Source organism: Panthera uncia, chromosome A2, assembly GCF_023721935.1.
Source record: "Panthera uncia isolate 11264 chromosome A2, Puncia_PCG_1.0, whole genome shotgun sequence".
NCBI classification, from domain to species: Eukaryota; Metazoa; Chordata; class Mammalia; order Carnivora; family Felidae; genus Panthera; species Panthera uncia.
Window position 1 is genome coordinate 24,189,027 of NC_064816.1, and position 16,870 is coordinate 24,205,896.

The window sequence follows — 16,870 nt, forward strand, 5'->3', positions numbered from 1 at the left end:
AGCCCAATATCGGGCTCGATCCCACAATCATGAGATCATGACCTGGGCCAAAATCAAGAATCAGATACTTAACTGACCGAGCCACCGAGGTGCCCCTATTTTTACTTTCTTATTGAAGTATAGTTGACATACTAGGCATTCTTATTTTTAAATCAGATTAACCAAACCTCCTAAGCCCAGACCTCATGAAATTTTTGTTAGCCATTTAGTAAATTTATTTAAGACCAAATATGTTTACAAATGGAACATTATTTGTTACCATTTGGTTTGTACTCATCAGAGGCCACACTCTCAGAATCTTACTTTTTTATAACACATTTGAAAATTTAACACTATTTAAGATAACATAACTCCATGGGGGCTGGAAGAGAGAAGTTTAAGAGTGTCTGAATGGGGACACATGGGTGGCTTAGCCACTTGAGTATCCGGCTTTGAGATAGGTCATGATCTCACAATTTGTGAGTTCAAGCCCCACATCAGGTTCTCTGCTGTCAGTGCAGAGCCTGCTTCAGATCCTCTGTCCCCCTCTCTGCCCCTCCCCTTCTCATGCTCTCTCTCAAAAATAAACATTTTTTTTAAAAAAAGTGTCTGAACATAAGCCAATATGGAGGTTTATGCCCCAAATGCAATTTTTATAGGATCTCATTCCCCGAAGAGGAGCAGGATAGGCCCACATGGTTCTTCATTACACTCTCTCTAGTTTGCCAGGTGGGCCCAGCACATCCCCAGCCAGGCCACAGACATTCCCTGACGCTGTCTGCACATCACTCCTTTGGACCCTCCAATGGCTTCCTGTATAACCGATCACCTCAGGCGAACAGCAGCACAATTGAAGAGCATCCAAACTAACTGCTGCATCTTTTAAGATGGACAAGAAACTGGGCCAAAGTCCATGCTATCTGATCTGCACTAGGGAAAGAAAATCATTTTCCTCTGCTCAGCAAGCATGTCCTCTGCCTGGGCAGATCCCGCATCCGTCTTCATTCCAAGGTTCCTTTTTCCCTGTCCTTATCAACCGACACATCCTGTCCATGTTCCTGTCTCGCTCTCTACTTAGAATGACGTAACTATTGTCCCTCAAACATACAGAATCACTGGGCTCCATGTGCACCTGGCCCCAAGCCAAAGCTCCCCGCCCCCCAGTATGGCAACGTCCGCCTCCAAGGGCAAGCTGTCCAACATGGTAGCCTCTAGCCATGTGTAGCTATTTAAATGTAATTTGAGTAAAATTTAAAATTCAGTTCCTCAGTTACACTAGCCACATTTCAAGTGCTCAATAGCCACAAGTGGTTAATAGTTACTGAACTGCATAGTGCAGAGAAAAAAACATGCCCATCACCACAGAAAGTTCTACTAGACAACACTGGGCTAAGAGGTTTCAGCACTCACCCACCTGCCTCTGCAGTTCCAGGTGTCATTCTCTCACAGGTGGACAACTTTTCCTAGCTGTCACCAGGCACCATCTGTCACCTCATCTGACACCAAGGTGACAGCTCAGTTTCACCTAGGCAGGTTTTTGGGGTTTTTTTTAGCGTTTATTTAGAGACAGAGAGAGAAAAAGAGCAAGAGCAGGTTCCGTGCTGTCAGTGCAGAGCCCGATGCCCAATCTCACCAACCGTGAGATCATGACCTGAGCTGAGATCAAGAGTCAGACAACTGACTGAGCCACCCAGGCACCGCCATTTTTTAAAGCATATTTATTTATTTATTTTGAGAAAGAGAGAGAGAGAATGCACGTGTGGGCAGGGGAGGGGCAGAGAGAGGGAGAGAGAGAATTCCAAGCAGGTTCCATGCCGTTAGCACAGAGCTGGATGCAGGGCTCAATGCCACGAACCACAAGATCATGACCTGAGCAGAACTCAAGAGTATAGCAGGCTTAACCAACTGAGCCACCCAGGCACCCCTGGGCAGTTTTTTGTTGTTTTTTTAGACCTAGTAAGATGAACATTTCCATGAGTTTACACATTTATCAATGTTTACATTTGTGTATCCACCACCACACTCAGCATACCAAACAGTTCCATCATACCCCCCAAAATTCCCTTGGACAGCCCCTTTGTAGTCAAATCCTGCATCCACCCCAAAAACCCTGGCAACCACTGATCTGGCAGCTTCCTAAAAAAAAAAACTCAGATTCCTGGCCTTCTCCTGGAAATCTCACTTAAGCAGGTCTGGGATTTCCCCCCCTCCTCCCCTCCCAAAATGTTCCTTAGGTGATTCTGATATTCAGCCAGGTTTGGGAACTTCTGGGGTAAACTCCGAATCCTAGTTTAATTTAATTATCTGCAGAGAGCTCTCTGGTATCTAGACTTGCTCTCTTCCCACCCCCATTAGCTGCTCTGCTGCACATGGCAGACATCCATCGCAGGCTGGGTGATCGGAAGGCAGGGTGAGCTAGGCTGCTGGGGGCACGGGCAGGGTAAGAACCCTGTGACTCTGGTTTCTGGCAGAGAGAGGCCTTTCTGAGTCACGTGGCCTGCCATCCTAATCCCTTCCTGGCTCTTTGTGCCATGGAATCCTCATCTGGAAAAAAAAAAAGGAACCACATCAGAAATAACTGCCTACCTCCAAGGTTCTCTGGGAAGCGATGATTCAGATAATATGTTCAAAGGCACTGAGCAGCCATGACAAAAGGTACCCTGTCCTGGATACATCATCACCACACAGGGCTACCTTTGGATGGAACTGTCCTTACTTTGACTATTTATCTGATGGATGTGGGGGATCAGGATGCAAATTACAATAAAATTGCCGCCATAGAAAATTAAAAAAAAAAAAAGTCAAACTGCTTTCTCCTCCTAAATTCATGATCCCAAGGGCTAGGTGCCAAATCCCATTTTTAAAGGGGAATTCGGAAGAGTCAACATCATCCCAGAAAACGTCCTCTGCTCAGAAAGTAAACAATTATTACAAAGAGGGTCAACACTTGAGTGTAGCCACTCTGTCCAGCTTGCCTCAGCTCTGCTGAGGATTCCTGGAAAACACTTTGAAAAGTTTAAGATGATCAAAGGAAAAGCATGGCCAACACAAGAAATGCTATCACTTAACATCGCATGTTTATTTAGCCCCACCAAGCCAAAGAGAGAAGACTGTTTGAAAGGGAGAGAATGCCTGCTTAATCAACTAAAAATGCATTCATTACTATGCTATTCACCGTGGCTTTCCTGAAATCAGACACTTTTGCCCCTAGACCATAAGATTGAAGCGATTTGAAATGAAAATATTTCCTGTCCACTGCTTGCCAGTTTCTAGCCCCAGAGTGATATAACAGATGACATCCAGTACAATAAATGCTTTTATTAACCATAAATTTGAGACTGCTTTAGGGATTTGAAGTGTTGGGTTTCATGCTGAAAAAATGTAATGTTATCCACAGACCATCAGTGAGTAACAAAAACAGAGGCACAGGTTATGCTACTTTGATCAAATTATGGCAAAAAAAAAAAAATCGTCTTTTGCATTTAAAATAGTAGTTGCATTCAGGGCATATCTTTCCAGGAGCACCACAATAGTTAAATCATATGTCTTGGAGAGTTTAATAGAAATTCATCCTGAATGCAGATTTATAGAACCAGCAGCTTCTGTTAAATAGAAAGGAAGTTGAAAAGTGTTATAAGGCTAAGTGAGCTGAGAAATTCAAATGCTAAAATGGGACCCCTAAATCAGGGTCTGTCAACCTCAGCACTACTGACACCTTGGGCTGGGTAAGTTTTTACTGGGGAGGGCTGGCCTGTGCATTTCAGGGTGTTTGGCCAGCATCCCTGGCCCCTACCCACAAAAAGCCAGTAGCAAAACCTCTTCCCCATTGTGACAACCAAAATGTCTCCAGGGATTCTCCAAATCACCCCCAATTGAGAACTATTGCTCTAAATCAAATTCTAGGCCTGCTTATTAGCAAATGCTGCCTGATTTCTCTTTATCCAAAGTACGGGTCTGAGCCCTAGGAGTCTCGCGGCCTCAGCTCTCTGCCCCAGTGCCTCCCTCTGCACAGAAATGGTGAGCCCCGAGTGATTTCTGAAAATCAGAAGCACTCTGCACCCCCTCTCCCACCGAAACCAGAGGCAGCACAGCCATGGAAACAAGAACACTCTCCCCTGTGACCACAGCCCACTAGCCTCAGCAAAGGCAAACCGCCACCCCCTCCTGAGGCACACCCTGGCCGGGCCTTTGTGTCCAGCGCATTCCAGCACAGGAGCCGGCCCTGGGCTGGGCTGGGCTGCACCGCATCCCTGCCAGCCTCCAGACTGCTGCTTTCTGGCCTTTTACTGTCAGGCCAAGGAGGGGACTAGGGACCTGGTGCCAGAAAAGAAAATGAAAAGCAAAGTTGAACCTCTGCGGCCCATTCTCTGCATGCTGAATGTCCCACTATTACAACTCGGCATGACATTTCACGGCCAGCAGGGGAGGAGGCCCGGTCCTGAAAGCTGAACAAACGCCGGGCACACAGGCCCGCCTGCGCCCTCCCCGTCTCCCCGGACTTATGAATAAAAGATGGAGGGTTTGTCTCTGCCGCTTTCCTGGTACCCTGTAAGAATAACAACTGGTCACTTTCTGACGTTTTAACTTACTTTGAAAAATAATCAATATTAACTTTACACGTCTTTTACTTTACACGCCCTGACATCTGGGGTAAGGACAAAGGAAAGAAAGAAAAGCCGTGTAATTAGGGAGAAGATAGTAATTCACATTAAACTGATGTAACGGTCTGTGAGGGACTCTAATAAAATAATTTAGACACTAGGCAATCACAGAACCAAAGGGCTGGAAACTGACTTTGAGGACATGTTTTGAGTGAAGTGACCTTTACTGGAAATAAAGTTCAATGTTTTCTTAGCACAAAGGAAAGTAATGGCTGAATTTTGGTGTGAGGATGCATTCAACCGTAAACCTGCCTGAGCCAAATAGAGGTTTTAATAGGAACTCAGTTCCCAGTCGCTGAGGGCGATATCTACAACTGTTTGCAACAAGCCTGTGTGAATAGCAAAAGCCTTAAACATTCCCCAGACACCACACTCCTGAGAGCACAGTTGATTTCAAATAGTCTTTAAGCAAAGAGATTACGTGACACCCTGCATTTTGGACTCTCAGCAAAGTAAAAGGGAAGCCTTAATGTAAAGCACCAGCTTTTTATTGTTTTTTAAATTTTTTTTAAGTTTATTCATCTTTTTTGAGAAACAGAGAACGAGCCAGTGGGGGAGGGGCAGAGAGAGAGACACACACACACACACACACACACACAGAATTTGAAGCAGGCTCCAGGCTCTGAGCTGTCAGCATAGAGCCCAATGCGGGGCTGGAACTCAGGAACCGGGAAATCATGACCTGAGTTGAAGTCAGCCGCTTCACCGACTGAGCCACCCAGGTGCCCCGGCATCGCTTTTTTAAAAAAGACAATACAAGACTGAACTGCGTTAAACCATTGGAAAGGTCTCTGTGGGCAACAATTTCAAGTAGAAAAACCAAAGTTTGCTCATCGCTGCAACTCCACCCATATTTGTAACCTATTGATATGTAACATATCAACGTCCCCATATCACCTTTACAGGGATCTTGCCAAAATATTTAACTTGAGGGGCGCCTGGGTGGCGCAGTCGGTTAAGCGTCCGACTTCAGCCAGGTCACGATCTCACGGTCCGTGAGTTCGAGCCCCGCGTCAGGCTCTGGGCTGATGGCTCGGAGCCTGGAGCCTGTTTCCGATTCTGTGTCTCCCTCTCTCTCTGCCCCTCCCCCGTTCATGCTCTGTCTCTCTCTGTCTCAAAAATAAATTAAAAAACGTTGAAAAAAAAAATTAAAAAAAAAAAAATATTTAACTTGACCCTAATCGTGAGGAAACAATCAGAAATCTAACTGGGACTGTCTACACCACAAGTAACCCTGACCCTTCAGAATGTGTGTGTTACAAAGGACCAAAGAAATAGGTGAAAGGACTGTCCTCAATTAAAGGAGACAGGATGTCTGTGTCTATGTAAAAGCAATGAATGATCCTTGTCTGAATCTTGAATGTGATTCAGAAAGAAATCACGAAGGACTCTATGTAAGACTACTGAGGGACGTGTGGCAAGGAACTAGTGAGTCTAGGCAAAGGGGAAATAGGTGTTCATTTTACCATGCTTTCAACCTTTCTATAGGCTTGAAAATTTTCAGAATTCAAAATACAGGAGGGAAAGTAAAGAGAAGCCCAGGCACCAGTGACTGGCCCACCTACACAGCAACAATTTAATCTTCCTGTTTAGTTTCAGAAAATATATGCCCAAAATATTACTAATGTTTTTTATAGGAAAATTACATAAAGTCGTCACACAGCATAGATCCAGAATAAAGATAAAAATTTAAAAACATCATAACATGACTTATTAGTCACTTCACTGGGCAAGGGGGGTGGAGATGTGCACACAGCAGACATTTAAGACATTCAAGACGTTCATGTTTCTACTTTTAAAAAAGTCACAGGTCCTTCAAAATCTGTTTTATGCCTTTCCCTAAAACTCTCCTGCAATTTATCATTCTCTTTCTGCTCATGTCAGAAAGCCTACTAATTTAAAAACTTCTTAGAACAGCTCTTTAAAACCCCCCACTTTCCTTCCAAAGTCTCTCCCATTATCCACCCTCATCTTTCTTTAATGAGATAAAAGCAATAATTACACTCGTCTTGACCAACTCCAAAACTATGCACTTAAAAAAAAAAAAAAAGTGTGACCCTTTAAGTAAAAAAGAAGAAAGCTCAGTAAATGGGAAATGTGCTCAAGTGAAAAGATGTGGGGGTAGAATTTCTGTCTGCTAAGGACTTCAAAACCCAGGCAGAACAATGAGAGAGGCAGCCTTATGAGGGACCTGGGTGACTGTCACCTTGGGCGAGTCAGACACTGGGAACCAAAGCACGGCTCCCTCCCGCCGCCCCGAAGCAGCCTTGGGGCAGCACAACCAGATGTTACATTTTCTCTGCTTAATTTCAGTAAAACTCCATGACCTCTTTCTCAAATTAAAAAGGCAATGCTATTTTTTTAAGCCACAGGAGCTATCTTTAGTGAAGCCTTCTAAGGATTTCATTAATTCATAGCCAGCCAACCAGGACCTTTCCCACAGTCTCCCACAAAAAAGCCCGGGAAGTCACTGACTGCTTGGCTGGATCTGAATATGAGCAGAGGTAAGATCAGAAATATCTAGTTCCTCCCACAGGGAGGCAAGCCATGAAAATCAAAGCAGAGCAAAAACTCATTACCACAGCTGGCCGGCAAACCCACAGCCCTGGAAAGAAGGCAAAGAGCATCTTTGATTCTGGATGGACCGTCTGGTGACTTCAGAAAATGAAACGTGTTCACAACCAGAGGGGATGAAACAGAAAGAGACCTGTACCTCTGTTAAAAAGACAGGGTTTTCATACCAGCTGGGGGCTGCTGCCTGGGAGTGAGAAACATTTCATTCACGTCATTTCATAAAGTCCAAAACCAGGATGTGTCGTTAGCACTGGGTGGTAACTTTTTACTTTTTTTTTTTTTTAATCCACAGTGCAGTGTAAACTGTGCGGTCCAAACATCCTCTCTGGAGGCAACCAACACTTTACAAAGTGGGATCCCCGTCCAATACCGGCCCGATCGCCACCTCAGTCATCCGGCAGCCCAGCAATTGGCCAGGATGGGCACATGGTGCCAATAATCCATGATGTGAATAAGTGGAGCATATTTTATGCTAACTCTCAGCACCTAATGCCACATGATGCACTAATGTTGAGGAAAAGAAACTACAGAACTTCCGAGGAAATCTGTATGACAATTGCTCGCCTTCTGTGCCACCGGTCAGAGAGACCGCCTGAGATCATCCGCTTGTGCCACCATCACTCTCCTGGCTGATTTTAATTTCCTGAAGAGCACTTGGTCATTCAAGGAACAAGCAGGAGGAACCTGCGATGTGCCGGCCACTGATCTCCTGCTGCAGCACGGAACAAAACAGATACGGGCCCAGCCCTCATGCAGCTGACCCCGAGGTGGGGGAGACAGACAGAAAACACCATGTGTGTCTCATTGTGAAAAGTTCTGTGGAGAAAAGCAAAGTAAGGAAAAGAGGGCAGGTTGCTATTTTAAACAGGGTGGTCAGGTTGGTATTGTTGTTCTACTTGTCTCTATGCTCCAGAAACCAGTTGCAGTTCATAGAAAACACCAAATACTCACTGAATAAAGAAATGGTCACTGAGGGTCACTCTTATCAAACCACTCATCTGCTGGAGAAACCTGCCAAGCCTCATCATTCTTGACAGGTGCACACAGGCAAAATTCAAGGCACCACATAATCCTGTCCCCACCCCATCCCCCAGCTTTGCCACTTCTTTCTTTCAGCCACACTTTCCTTTCAAAGGATCCCCCCACCTCCTGGATGTACTCACAGACAGGGCCTGCCTCCTTCGGCCATCCAATCCCTTCTTCTAAGCCTCCTCTGAACCATCCAAATGAAGTTTCTTCTTCATAAACAAATCAAGTTTCCACTTTTTCTTCAATGCATCACTGCAAAAGGCTGGATGCATTCTTACTAAATCTGGAGGCATGATGGGGTGGGTCTGACTTTACTAAATGCATGCTGTCTGGCACAGGTGATGTTCACATGGGGAGGCTGAAGGAGGAAAACACAGTGTGGCGAAGCCTCAGAAAGGTGAGCCTCTTCCAAAGCAGGGGAAACTGAGGCAGAGCAAGAGACCAGAGTTACACGGGCTAAAAAGCCAGATTTCCAAAGGTGGGTGCCAAGCAGTGCCTCGGGCACTGGCACATCATTACCCAGCTTCTCACACTGGCAACTGCATAAGCTGGAATGTTCTAGGATGAGAAGCAGCAGAAACTGTGGTTCATGTTTCTCTGGGAGGAGTGGGGAGGTGCAGAGAGTTCCCTGTACCTTGGAATCCTTCCTGCACCTCCCCGTCTCTAGGCCCCAATGCCTTTTTCTTGCAGCCTCAGCTGGGTGGGGAGCCACTGCAGACACGGGGACCTGACCTGGTCCTACCATCTTTGTCCTTGCCCTGGAAAACATAAGTAACTACAGAACCACACTGAGACTTGACACAGAGTAGCTACTCAAAAAAACCCTGTCTTGCCTCCTCACTCCATGTAAGTCTTCTTGAACTTCAGATATTGAGCAGTTACAATAACTCCTAACCATGTGAATGCTTGTGTCCTAGCCAGAGCGACCTTGAGAGGAAGGCAGAGATAAACTGTCACTTAGCAGGGACCACACTTGCTAGGGCTGAACGCTCCTGCATTAGTCTGGATTGCATTGCATTTTCCTCTGATGAAAGGCGGGGGGATTGGGGGGGCATTTCAGGAGAGGAAAAACCAGAAATCACCTGGACAGAATAAAATCACAGAGAAAGGGTTTTTAAACCATATGGCCTGTCTCAGGAAAATGTACTTCGTTCCAAGGAAACCTTCCCTCTATCCCCATCTCAGAACAGAAGTCTGGGGCCACAGCCAGCATTTTTTAAAGGGTGACCATTCACTGGGGGGCGGGGGGGGGGGGAATCTACAAAACTGAGAAATGAAAAAAAAAAACTGACAAATGAGAACACTTGGAAAAACTCCTAGTTTTTAAGGGAATGAAGTACTTTTTAAATCTAAAAAAGGTTATATTTAAAGCCTAATCCCTTGCAATTGCAAAAGGATTCATTTGAAGTATTCATTTAATGTGTGAAATGTAAATATCCACTCAAACATTTAATTAATGCTATCAATTTCCATTCCCTTTCAAAGTTGCTGCTTCAGTTTTGTAGGACATCTCTGATAAGTTCAAGCAAGCTTTCCTACAATGTAGTAATTTTAATTAAAAAAGCCTCATGATTAATGTCTATTAGTTCAGGTTTGGAATGAAGGAACATACAGTAAAATTACAATTTATAAAATTTCCGATACTTGCAGTCTACTGCCCTTTCAACTCTTAAGGTACCAGCCTTATGCAAATAAGACATTTTACCGTTAGGTTTACTATAAAATAAATGCTTCTTAAAAGCACACAGTAGTTTTTTAATGGAGTTAGTTTCCATTCATGCTATTAAATCAGACAATTTATAGGCCAACTTCCGTTTTAGAAGAGAATTACATGTGTGTTCACATCACATCTTTATTTTGTCATCCACCCAGTGATTTGTTGAGGACAGCTGGTACCTATTAAGTCCCCCCTTTAAATGTTGTAGCCTTAATTAGCTACATCCACCTTCCCCCAACATTTCCAAACAAGGAACCAAAGAAAAGAGAAGCCGTTTTTATCACAGATGCTTTGAACAATGGAGTTGCAAATGTTAAAATAATAGTCTCCATTAGAAACTAGCTAGTTATTCCTTAGTTAGGCCCCTCACAAAGACAGGGTATAGACAGGGTTTAAATCTTCTTTGTTACTTAGGTAATTTTTAGTTTCACGCCTGGTGTTATTAAACTTTCTCAAGAAACTGCTTGGGAAAGGTTGAGGGACAGTCTCTCCAGAGGCTTTTTTGGTATTATTCAGCTACAAACTTCTTACTTTGACTTCTGAGCACATGAAACCAGCAGACAGAATCTGCAAGTAGAGAATAAGCCTGGCATGGTTTTCTATGAAGACATCATGCTCTTCCCAGATAATGAAGAGTTTCCAACTCACACAACGAGAAATCCACTTGACTGTATGCCTGTAACCTGCCACACTAGATAAAAACTCTTTGATTTGGTTACAATTTTGGCTTCCCTTCTTAAAAACAAACAAACAAACCAAAAAGTACCCTATTCTGTACTCAGAACTTGAAGTGCGAATTGTGTCAACAAGCTACATTTCCAGCAAGATAAGGAGCTTCTCTAGCATTTCCCCCTTAGGTTTGGTTTCTTCTTAGAGATGTGCCCCGGCTTTAATCTGCAGTAAGACTATCTGTTTCAATAGGATGTGCTCACTCCTGGGTTTGTGTCTTTTCAATCAGCCGGTGGCCCTGCCGGGTTTAGAGTGGCAGAGAGGAAGTGGCCTGTGGTTAAACAGAGGAAATACCAAGGCATTTTAATAGAGCAAATAGTCTCTTTACTTCCCACAGGGAAGAGCTTCAAAGGCCCCGGGGCCCTGGAGGAGACAATGTGTTGTGGGGCCATCAGTCACCTAATCGTGTGTCAGGACCATTCAGAATGTCCCAGCAGCCAAGACAAACACTGCCCAGGAGGACATTGCCTCCCACAGGACGAGCAAGTCAGGCTGCTGGGAGATGGGGCCCGTGGCACCAGCACAGACAGGCCCCCTGAGCCTGCTGAGGGGCAGGGGAACCTCCAAATCTGGGGGAGATGTGAAACAGAAAAGGTCTCAGCTACCAGGGTAGGGTGCAGGACAGAGGTCTCCTGCGAGGGCACTGTCCTCCACCCGAGCCTGTCAAGCTTCTAGGGGTACCGGAGCCCTTGCCTCTCCGCCCATACTCTTATAAACTGAGGAGTTGGGGGGGGGCGGGTGGCGAGCTTCCTGAAGCCTAAAAACTCATCCATCAGAGGTAAAGGCAGTAAGAAACGAAAAGGTACAATTAATTGCTGATGGGGTGGCCCCAGCAGCAGCAGACATCTGCTGGGCATGGTGTGTGAAAAGCTCAGGGACCAATAAGGGGAAAAGAGGGTCTAAAAGCTTAAACACACACACACACACACACACACATTTTAGGCCAAATGAAGCATGAAAAATACTCAACTTAAAATAAAGACTTAGGAAAGCATTAGCAGTTCTTTCCTTTGTAGGGACGCTGTAAGGTTTGAACTGCAGAGAATACGATTTGGATCCTACCCTACTCTTTCCTAAGATTGTTTTCCAGACAAGCCCAGCTGTTCTGGGGAGGAACCCATGGAAGTCAGGGTCCCCTTCACTCGTGACCTCCCCTTCAACCCCAGGCTAAAGGCACCCACCCAAACCAGGGTGACCTGCCCAGCTGCCTCCCCAGGATCCCCTTAGCCAGCCTGACCCTTCTCACTGGTCGAGGGCTCTGACAGTCTCCACTTCCTCTCTAAGTCCAGAGAAGTACTTTAAAGTCAAACTGATTTTAAATATTTAGAATGTGGCTTCTCTCTCCCTCATCTGGCCTGGGGAAGCCTGGTCTTCTGAAAGCAATGGCTCTCATCATTGAGAGTGCATCAGAAGAACTGAACCCCCATCCCACTCCCATTCTGGAGGCATTATCTTTGAATCTGCCTTTTAACAAGCTCCCAAGGCAATCCTGATAGTGGAAGCTCCCGGACTTCACTTTGAGAAATTGTGTTCAGTGGGAAAGGGTCCACAGCCGGTACTTACTTGCTGTTCTCATCCACCCAGCTGTATCCCCTTGTTAATAACTAGCACAATGCCCCAGGCACTGCAGGGGCTCTGGGGGTCGGAGGGATGGATGGGGGAGGGGAGACAAGGGAGGGCGGTTCAAGAAAGATGGACTTGGGCTGACAGAATTCCCAATTAACATGGCAAGACAAGCCAGAGGGAAGCATTGCAGTTCTTATAAAAACGTCTCTCTGAAAAATGTGTCAACCAGGGCTGAGTCATTTTTAACGAAGAATTCTGTAAGAGACACAAGAGCATGTACAACATGGAAGACATGGCCGCAAGACAGGCCGACCAGATGCAGGCTGGGGAGCCATGAGCTGCAAGTGAATGAAAACGCATCCAATTCAGAATCAAATAAACATGCCTGGGCCCACAGCCAAGGAGAGTTCTTGGATTGGACTTTTATCAGGACCTAAATTTTAACCAGCTGGAACTTCTTTTCCAAGTACCACCCTATTCCTTCCTACCTTTCGAAATGAAGTTATTTGCCTTAAATGGGAAACTTGCACTTCATCGTAAAGATGATGCCAGCATTCTGGCTTCCTGAATTCCTGAAGGAGCAGGCTTTTTGCAGGCTAGACATTTGTTTCAGAGATAAAAGACCAGAGAAGATGTACCTCACCTAGCCAGGAAGGCATTCTTGTTCCCTCCTTCTCCACTGCAGAGAATACCACTAAATAAAAACCTGTGGAAGCTGATGCCTAATTCTTTGTTCCATAAATGCTTTTCAAACAACCAGCAAGAGGGGGGGGGGGGGGGGACCTCAAAGCAACTGATTGACATAAAGTTACCCATCACAAACACAATCATTCCACTATCAAGAAACAAGAGTTAAGGTCCAGTGTAAATGAGGATGCTAGCCCCTCAGGAAGTTTTAGAAATTGTTACTTCTTTGGGAAAACTATTTATTACTCCAATAGTTTACCTGGCAAGGGCCCTAAGAGATTTTTTTTTTTTTAAGCAGTTGAGGAAGTGTGCCCACAACTCATTTCTAAAACACTGAGCTGTGTTCAAGATGGTATCAGCCCCTTAATTGTCCCACTAATAATGGGGAGGTTGTGAAATCTGACCACTTAAACCAGGCCGGCTCCTCAGAGAGGTGTGTTAGCAGAGCTCCTGTGGGTCAGCTGGCTGCGGTCTACCTTGCAAGTCCTGGGAAAATACACATTCCTGCAGGGGCAAGAGTTCGTGGAACAAATGCTCCATGGAGATCAAGGGGGTCATTTGCTCAGTTCCTCGGTAAGCACCCAGATCCTGCCCCTCCTTCAGGGCTCATTTTTCCACCCTGGTGTCCCCTTCTCAGGTTCCATGTGACCTAGACCCACAGGAAACTGTCTCCTGTTTGCCTCACACACAATCGACCCTTCTTGTATGTCTGCATGGCCCCAACTAGACTGTAAGCAACCTCATAACTGAGACCAACATCTACGGGCTAAACACCACTATCTGGTAGGGGACTCAGACATGAATCAAATGCCCAAGTCACTGTTCACCAGTATTCACTGGCCAGCCTCTGACAGAGCAACTTCTGGAAGAACTGATGCAGGGAGGTGGGGGCAGGGAAGGCTTCCTGCAGGAAGTGCTGCTCGAGCAGAGAAGGGACGCTGAGGGGTAAAGAAAAGGAACACAGACAGGAACAGCATGTGCAAAAGCGTGCTGAGGAGAGGACACTGGGGCTCAGTGCTCTCATCTCTCCAATCCACTTCCTAAAATATATCACTTAATACAGGATTTAACAGGAAGGCTGCAGAGTCTAATTGGGCTCAGCCAAGATTTACAGGGCTCCAGGCTTTGAGGCCACTAAGATGAAGTATCTAGTTAAGGAAAACCATCCTAAGACACAGATGTGAACAAATATTGAGATGGTAGTCTGGTGGGAACCAAAGTGCAAGGACCTGCATGAGAAAGCAAACCAAGGGGAATGGCATTTAGGGAGGACTTCCCAGCGGTGGCATCACCTGAGCTGAGTCTTTGGTCAGGGGGAAGGCATCCTAGGAGCAGAGAAAGTATGCTTCAGCAGCTTTACGCTGGCACAAAAGTTAGGGAGCAGGCTGGAAAGGTGGGCTTGCAAGACAGGTAGGCAAGAGGGGTTGGGGAGAGCTGGTGGCTCCATCAGGTGTACCAAAAGGCAAGTCCAGGAGGGAAGCAGCCATGTATCAGGTTGGAAAGAGTGTAGAATCTGAGAGATGGTCCAGAGACTTCCATGCTCATTCAAGAAGGAATGAAAATGACCCAAGGAGAGGATTAGTGGGACCAAAGTAAAAGCTGTTGGGAAGGTCACTCCCAACTAGGAATTGTGGTGGGAGAAAAGAGGCCAGCCTGAGTGTAAGCCTGCTGGACCAGGGGCCACTATTAACTTGTGGAAGAATGCACAGTTAGGAGACAAACACATTCCCACAGGCAGAGAGAACAAAACCGCCAGCCTGGCTCTTTTAAGTCACTATTATACCCAAGGCATTAAGACTTCACAAGCTTTGTGCACTGACACATAAAGCCACCTAGACAATGCAGAAACACAGCAATTAGGACTGATCCACCTGTGCTGTCATAGGAAAACTCAGAATAAAATGCATGTGATGCTCCTACAGTTCTTCAAAAGCCAAAATACCTGTTTAGTCCCAAAAAGTTTAGCAGGATCTTGGGCACCTGGGGGCTCAGTCAGATAAGCATCCGACTCTTGATTTTGGCTCAGGTCATGATCTCATAGTTGAGTTCGAGCCCGGCATCAGGCTCTGCACTGTGTCCTTGTGGAGCCTGCTGGGAAATCTCTCTCCCTCTCTCTCTGCCCTTACCCCATTCACACACTCTCTCTCAAAATAAATAAATAAACTTAAAAAAATTTTTTTAAGTTTATCAGGATCAGTAAGTCAATATGAGACAGCCTTAAGGAAAACTTTTTTATCTACATACTGGGGAAAACTCGGTATCTTAAAATATAATAATAGTGATATTTTACTAAAGTGGGACAGAGTACAAAAAGGTGATGTTTTACCCAAAAAGGAAGGCTATATTCACTATGATGTGGTGGAAGGGTGTATTATAGCTGTCTATAGTGAAGCTATTGGGTTTGAAGATATCCCATCTGCTGCCTCATACTTGGTTTTCTGCACTGCGTTTCTCTGAATGTGGGGCAAAAGAGCTCAAAGCAATAGCCTAAGATCCTAAAAGGGTGCCAGGTGCTAGGCCTGGACTGCTCTGAGGCCATTCAGAACATCCCAGAAGAGGTGGCACAACGTTGTTCTAAGTAAATGACCCATCTCTCAGAGAAACAGTGCTGGGATAACTAGGAAGTCTCCATCTATTCCCATTTTCCAAGTGAAGAAACTGGAGCCCGGAAGCACAGACAAGGTCATGTTCGTGGCTGCCTATGTCCTCTCCACATGTCTGAAGGCCTTGAGTGCCCTGACGCCGGCCGCCCTGGCTTCAGTGGGAGGTGAGGGGCAGACAGATGCACTCTCCCTGTTCTGGCGCCGCCCAAACCCAGAAACCCTGGTGGGGACATGGGAACTCAGCATCCCCGCGCACACAGCCTACCACCCCACGCCCGCCACCGGGACAGCATCAAAGTGGTCGGTTACTGGGGGAAGTCTCCAAGCACAAGACGAAATCTGTGCACCTCTCCAGTCTTCTCTGGGGCTCCTGACCGAGGTGATAAACTCATGCCTCCCTCTGGTCTAGAAAAATATCCGCAGGTCAAGCTGGGGACGGGGAGAGGGGGTGTAGGTCATCCGTGAGACCATTCTCTAGACGAAGGACGACGAGCAAAATTTCCCAGCAAGTCAGGAGTCGGGGCTGGGGTGAAAGTGGGGTAAGACTGCACAGACTAGAAGGAACAATGCGGCCACGAGAGGGGGCGCATCCCTCCCCTGCGCTCTGGGTCCCTTCTCTGGCAGTCCTGGGCCTTTGCAGAGTTGTGAACCGGAGGTCCGCGGGAAGACCCCCACTCCGGGTCCAAAGCGCCCCCAGTTCGGACAGCTCGGAGAATCCCAGACCCGGGGCGAAGGAGGTACCGGTCCGGGAACAAAGGGTGGGGCGCCCTTCTCCCGCCCGCCGCGGGACGCCCTTCTCACCCGCCCTCTGGGAGCCGGACCCCAGCCAGTGACCGCGCCTCATTAGCAACACAAAGCCGGGGGTCGGGCGGCCCCTTTCATCCGGGCCGGGGCTGGCGGACGTGCACCCCGGGAGGGAAAGAAGGGCGGGAGCAGCGGGGATCCCAGCCCTGCCGCTGACTCTGCGAAGGGCAGGCACGTCTGCACCGGCTCAGCTGCCCGCGAGCACCTGTGCGCACCGCGCCCGCCGCGCTTTTGGGGACGGCGAGAAGTTTCTCCTTACCCTCCAGCCGCAGGTGTCGGCGCCCCGCGCTCTGCTGGAGCCGCCCGCGGCCACGGCCAGCTGCGAGCCGTTAAGGCAAGCGTTGACCGTGAAGAAGACGGAGCAGAGCTGCAGCCACGGGGCCATGGCCGTGCGCTTGTCCAGCCCTACCTACTCTGCACCCCGGCTGCCTGCCTCTGGCCAGCCCCAAGTGGGCGGTGGCGCCGGCGGCGGCGGCGGAGCTGGCCGCATCAACGAGCATGCGCCGCCCTCCCGAATCCTG

The 16,870-nt window shown here is 47.0% G+C and overlaps 1 protein-coding gene across 1 annotated transcript in view; it reads right to left on the bottom strand.

Annotated features, from left to right (window-relative positions):
- The window catches only part of IL17RD (interleukin 17 receptor D), a 71,357-nt gene extending 54,567 nt beyond the window's left edge, over positions 1-16,790 (bottom strand). Inside the window, exon 1 of the mRNA XM_049640748.1 lies at positions 16,609-16,790. Within this exon, the coding sequence (XP_049496705.1) occupies positions 16,609-16,734 (126 nt within the window). The 5' untranslated portion in view covers positions 16,735-16,790. The remainder of the gene's footprint in view (positions 1-16,608) is intronic.
- Between the last annotated feature and the right edge of the window lie 80 nt (positions 16,791-16,870).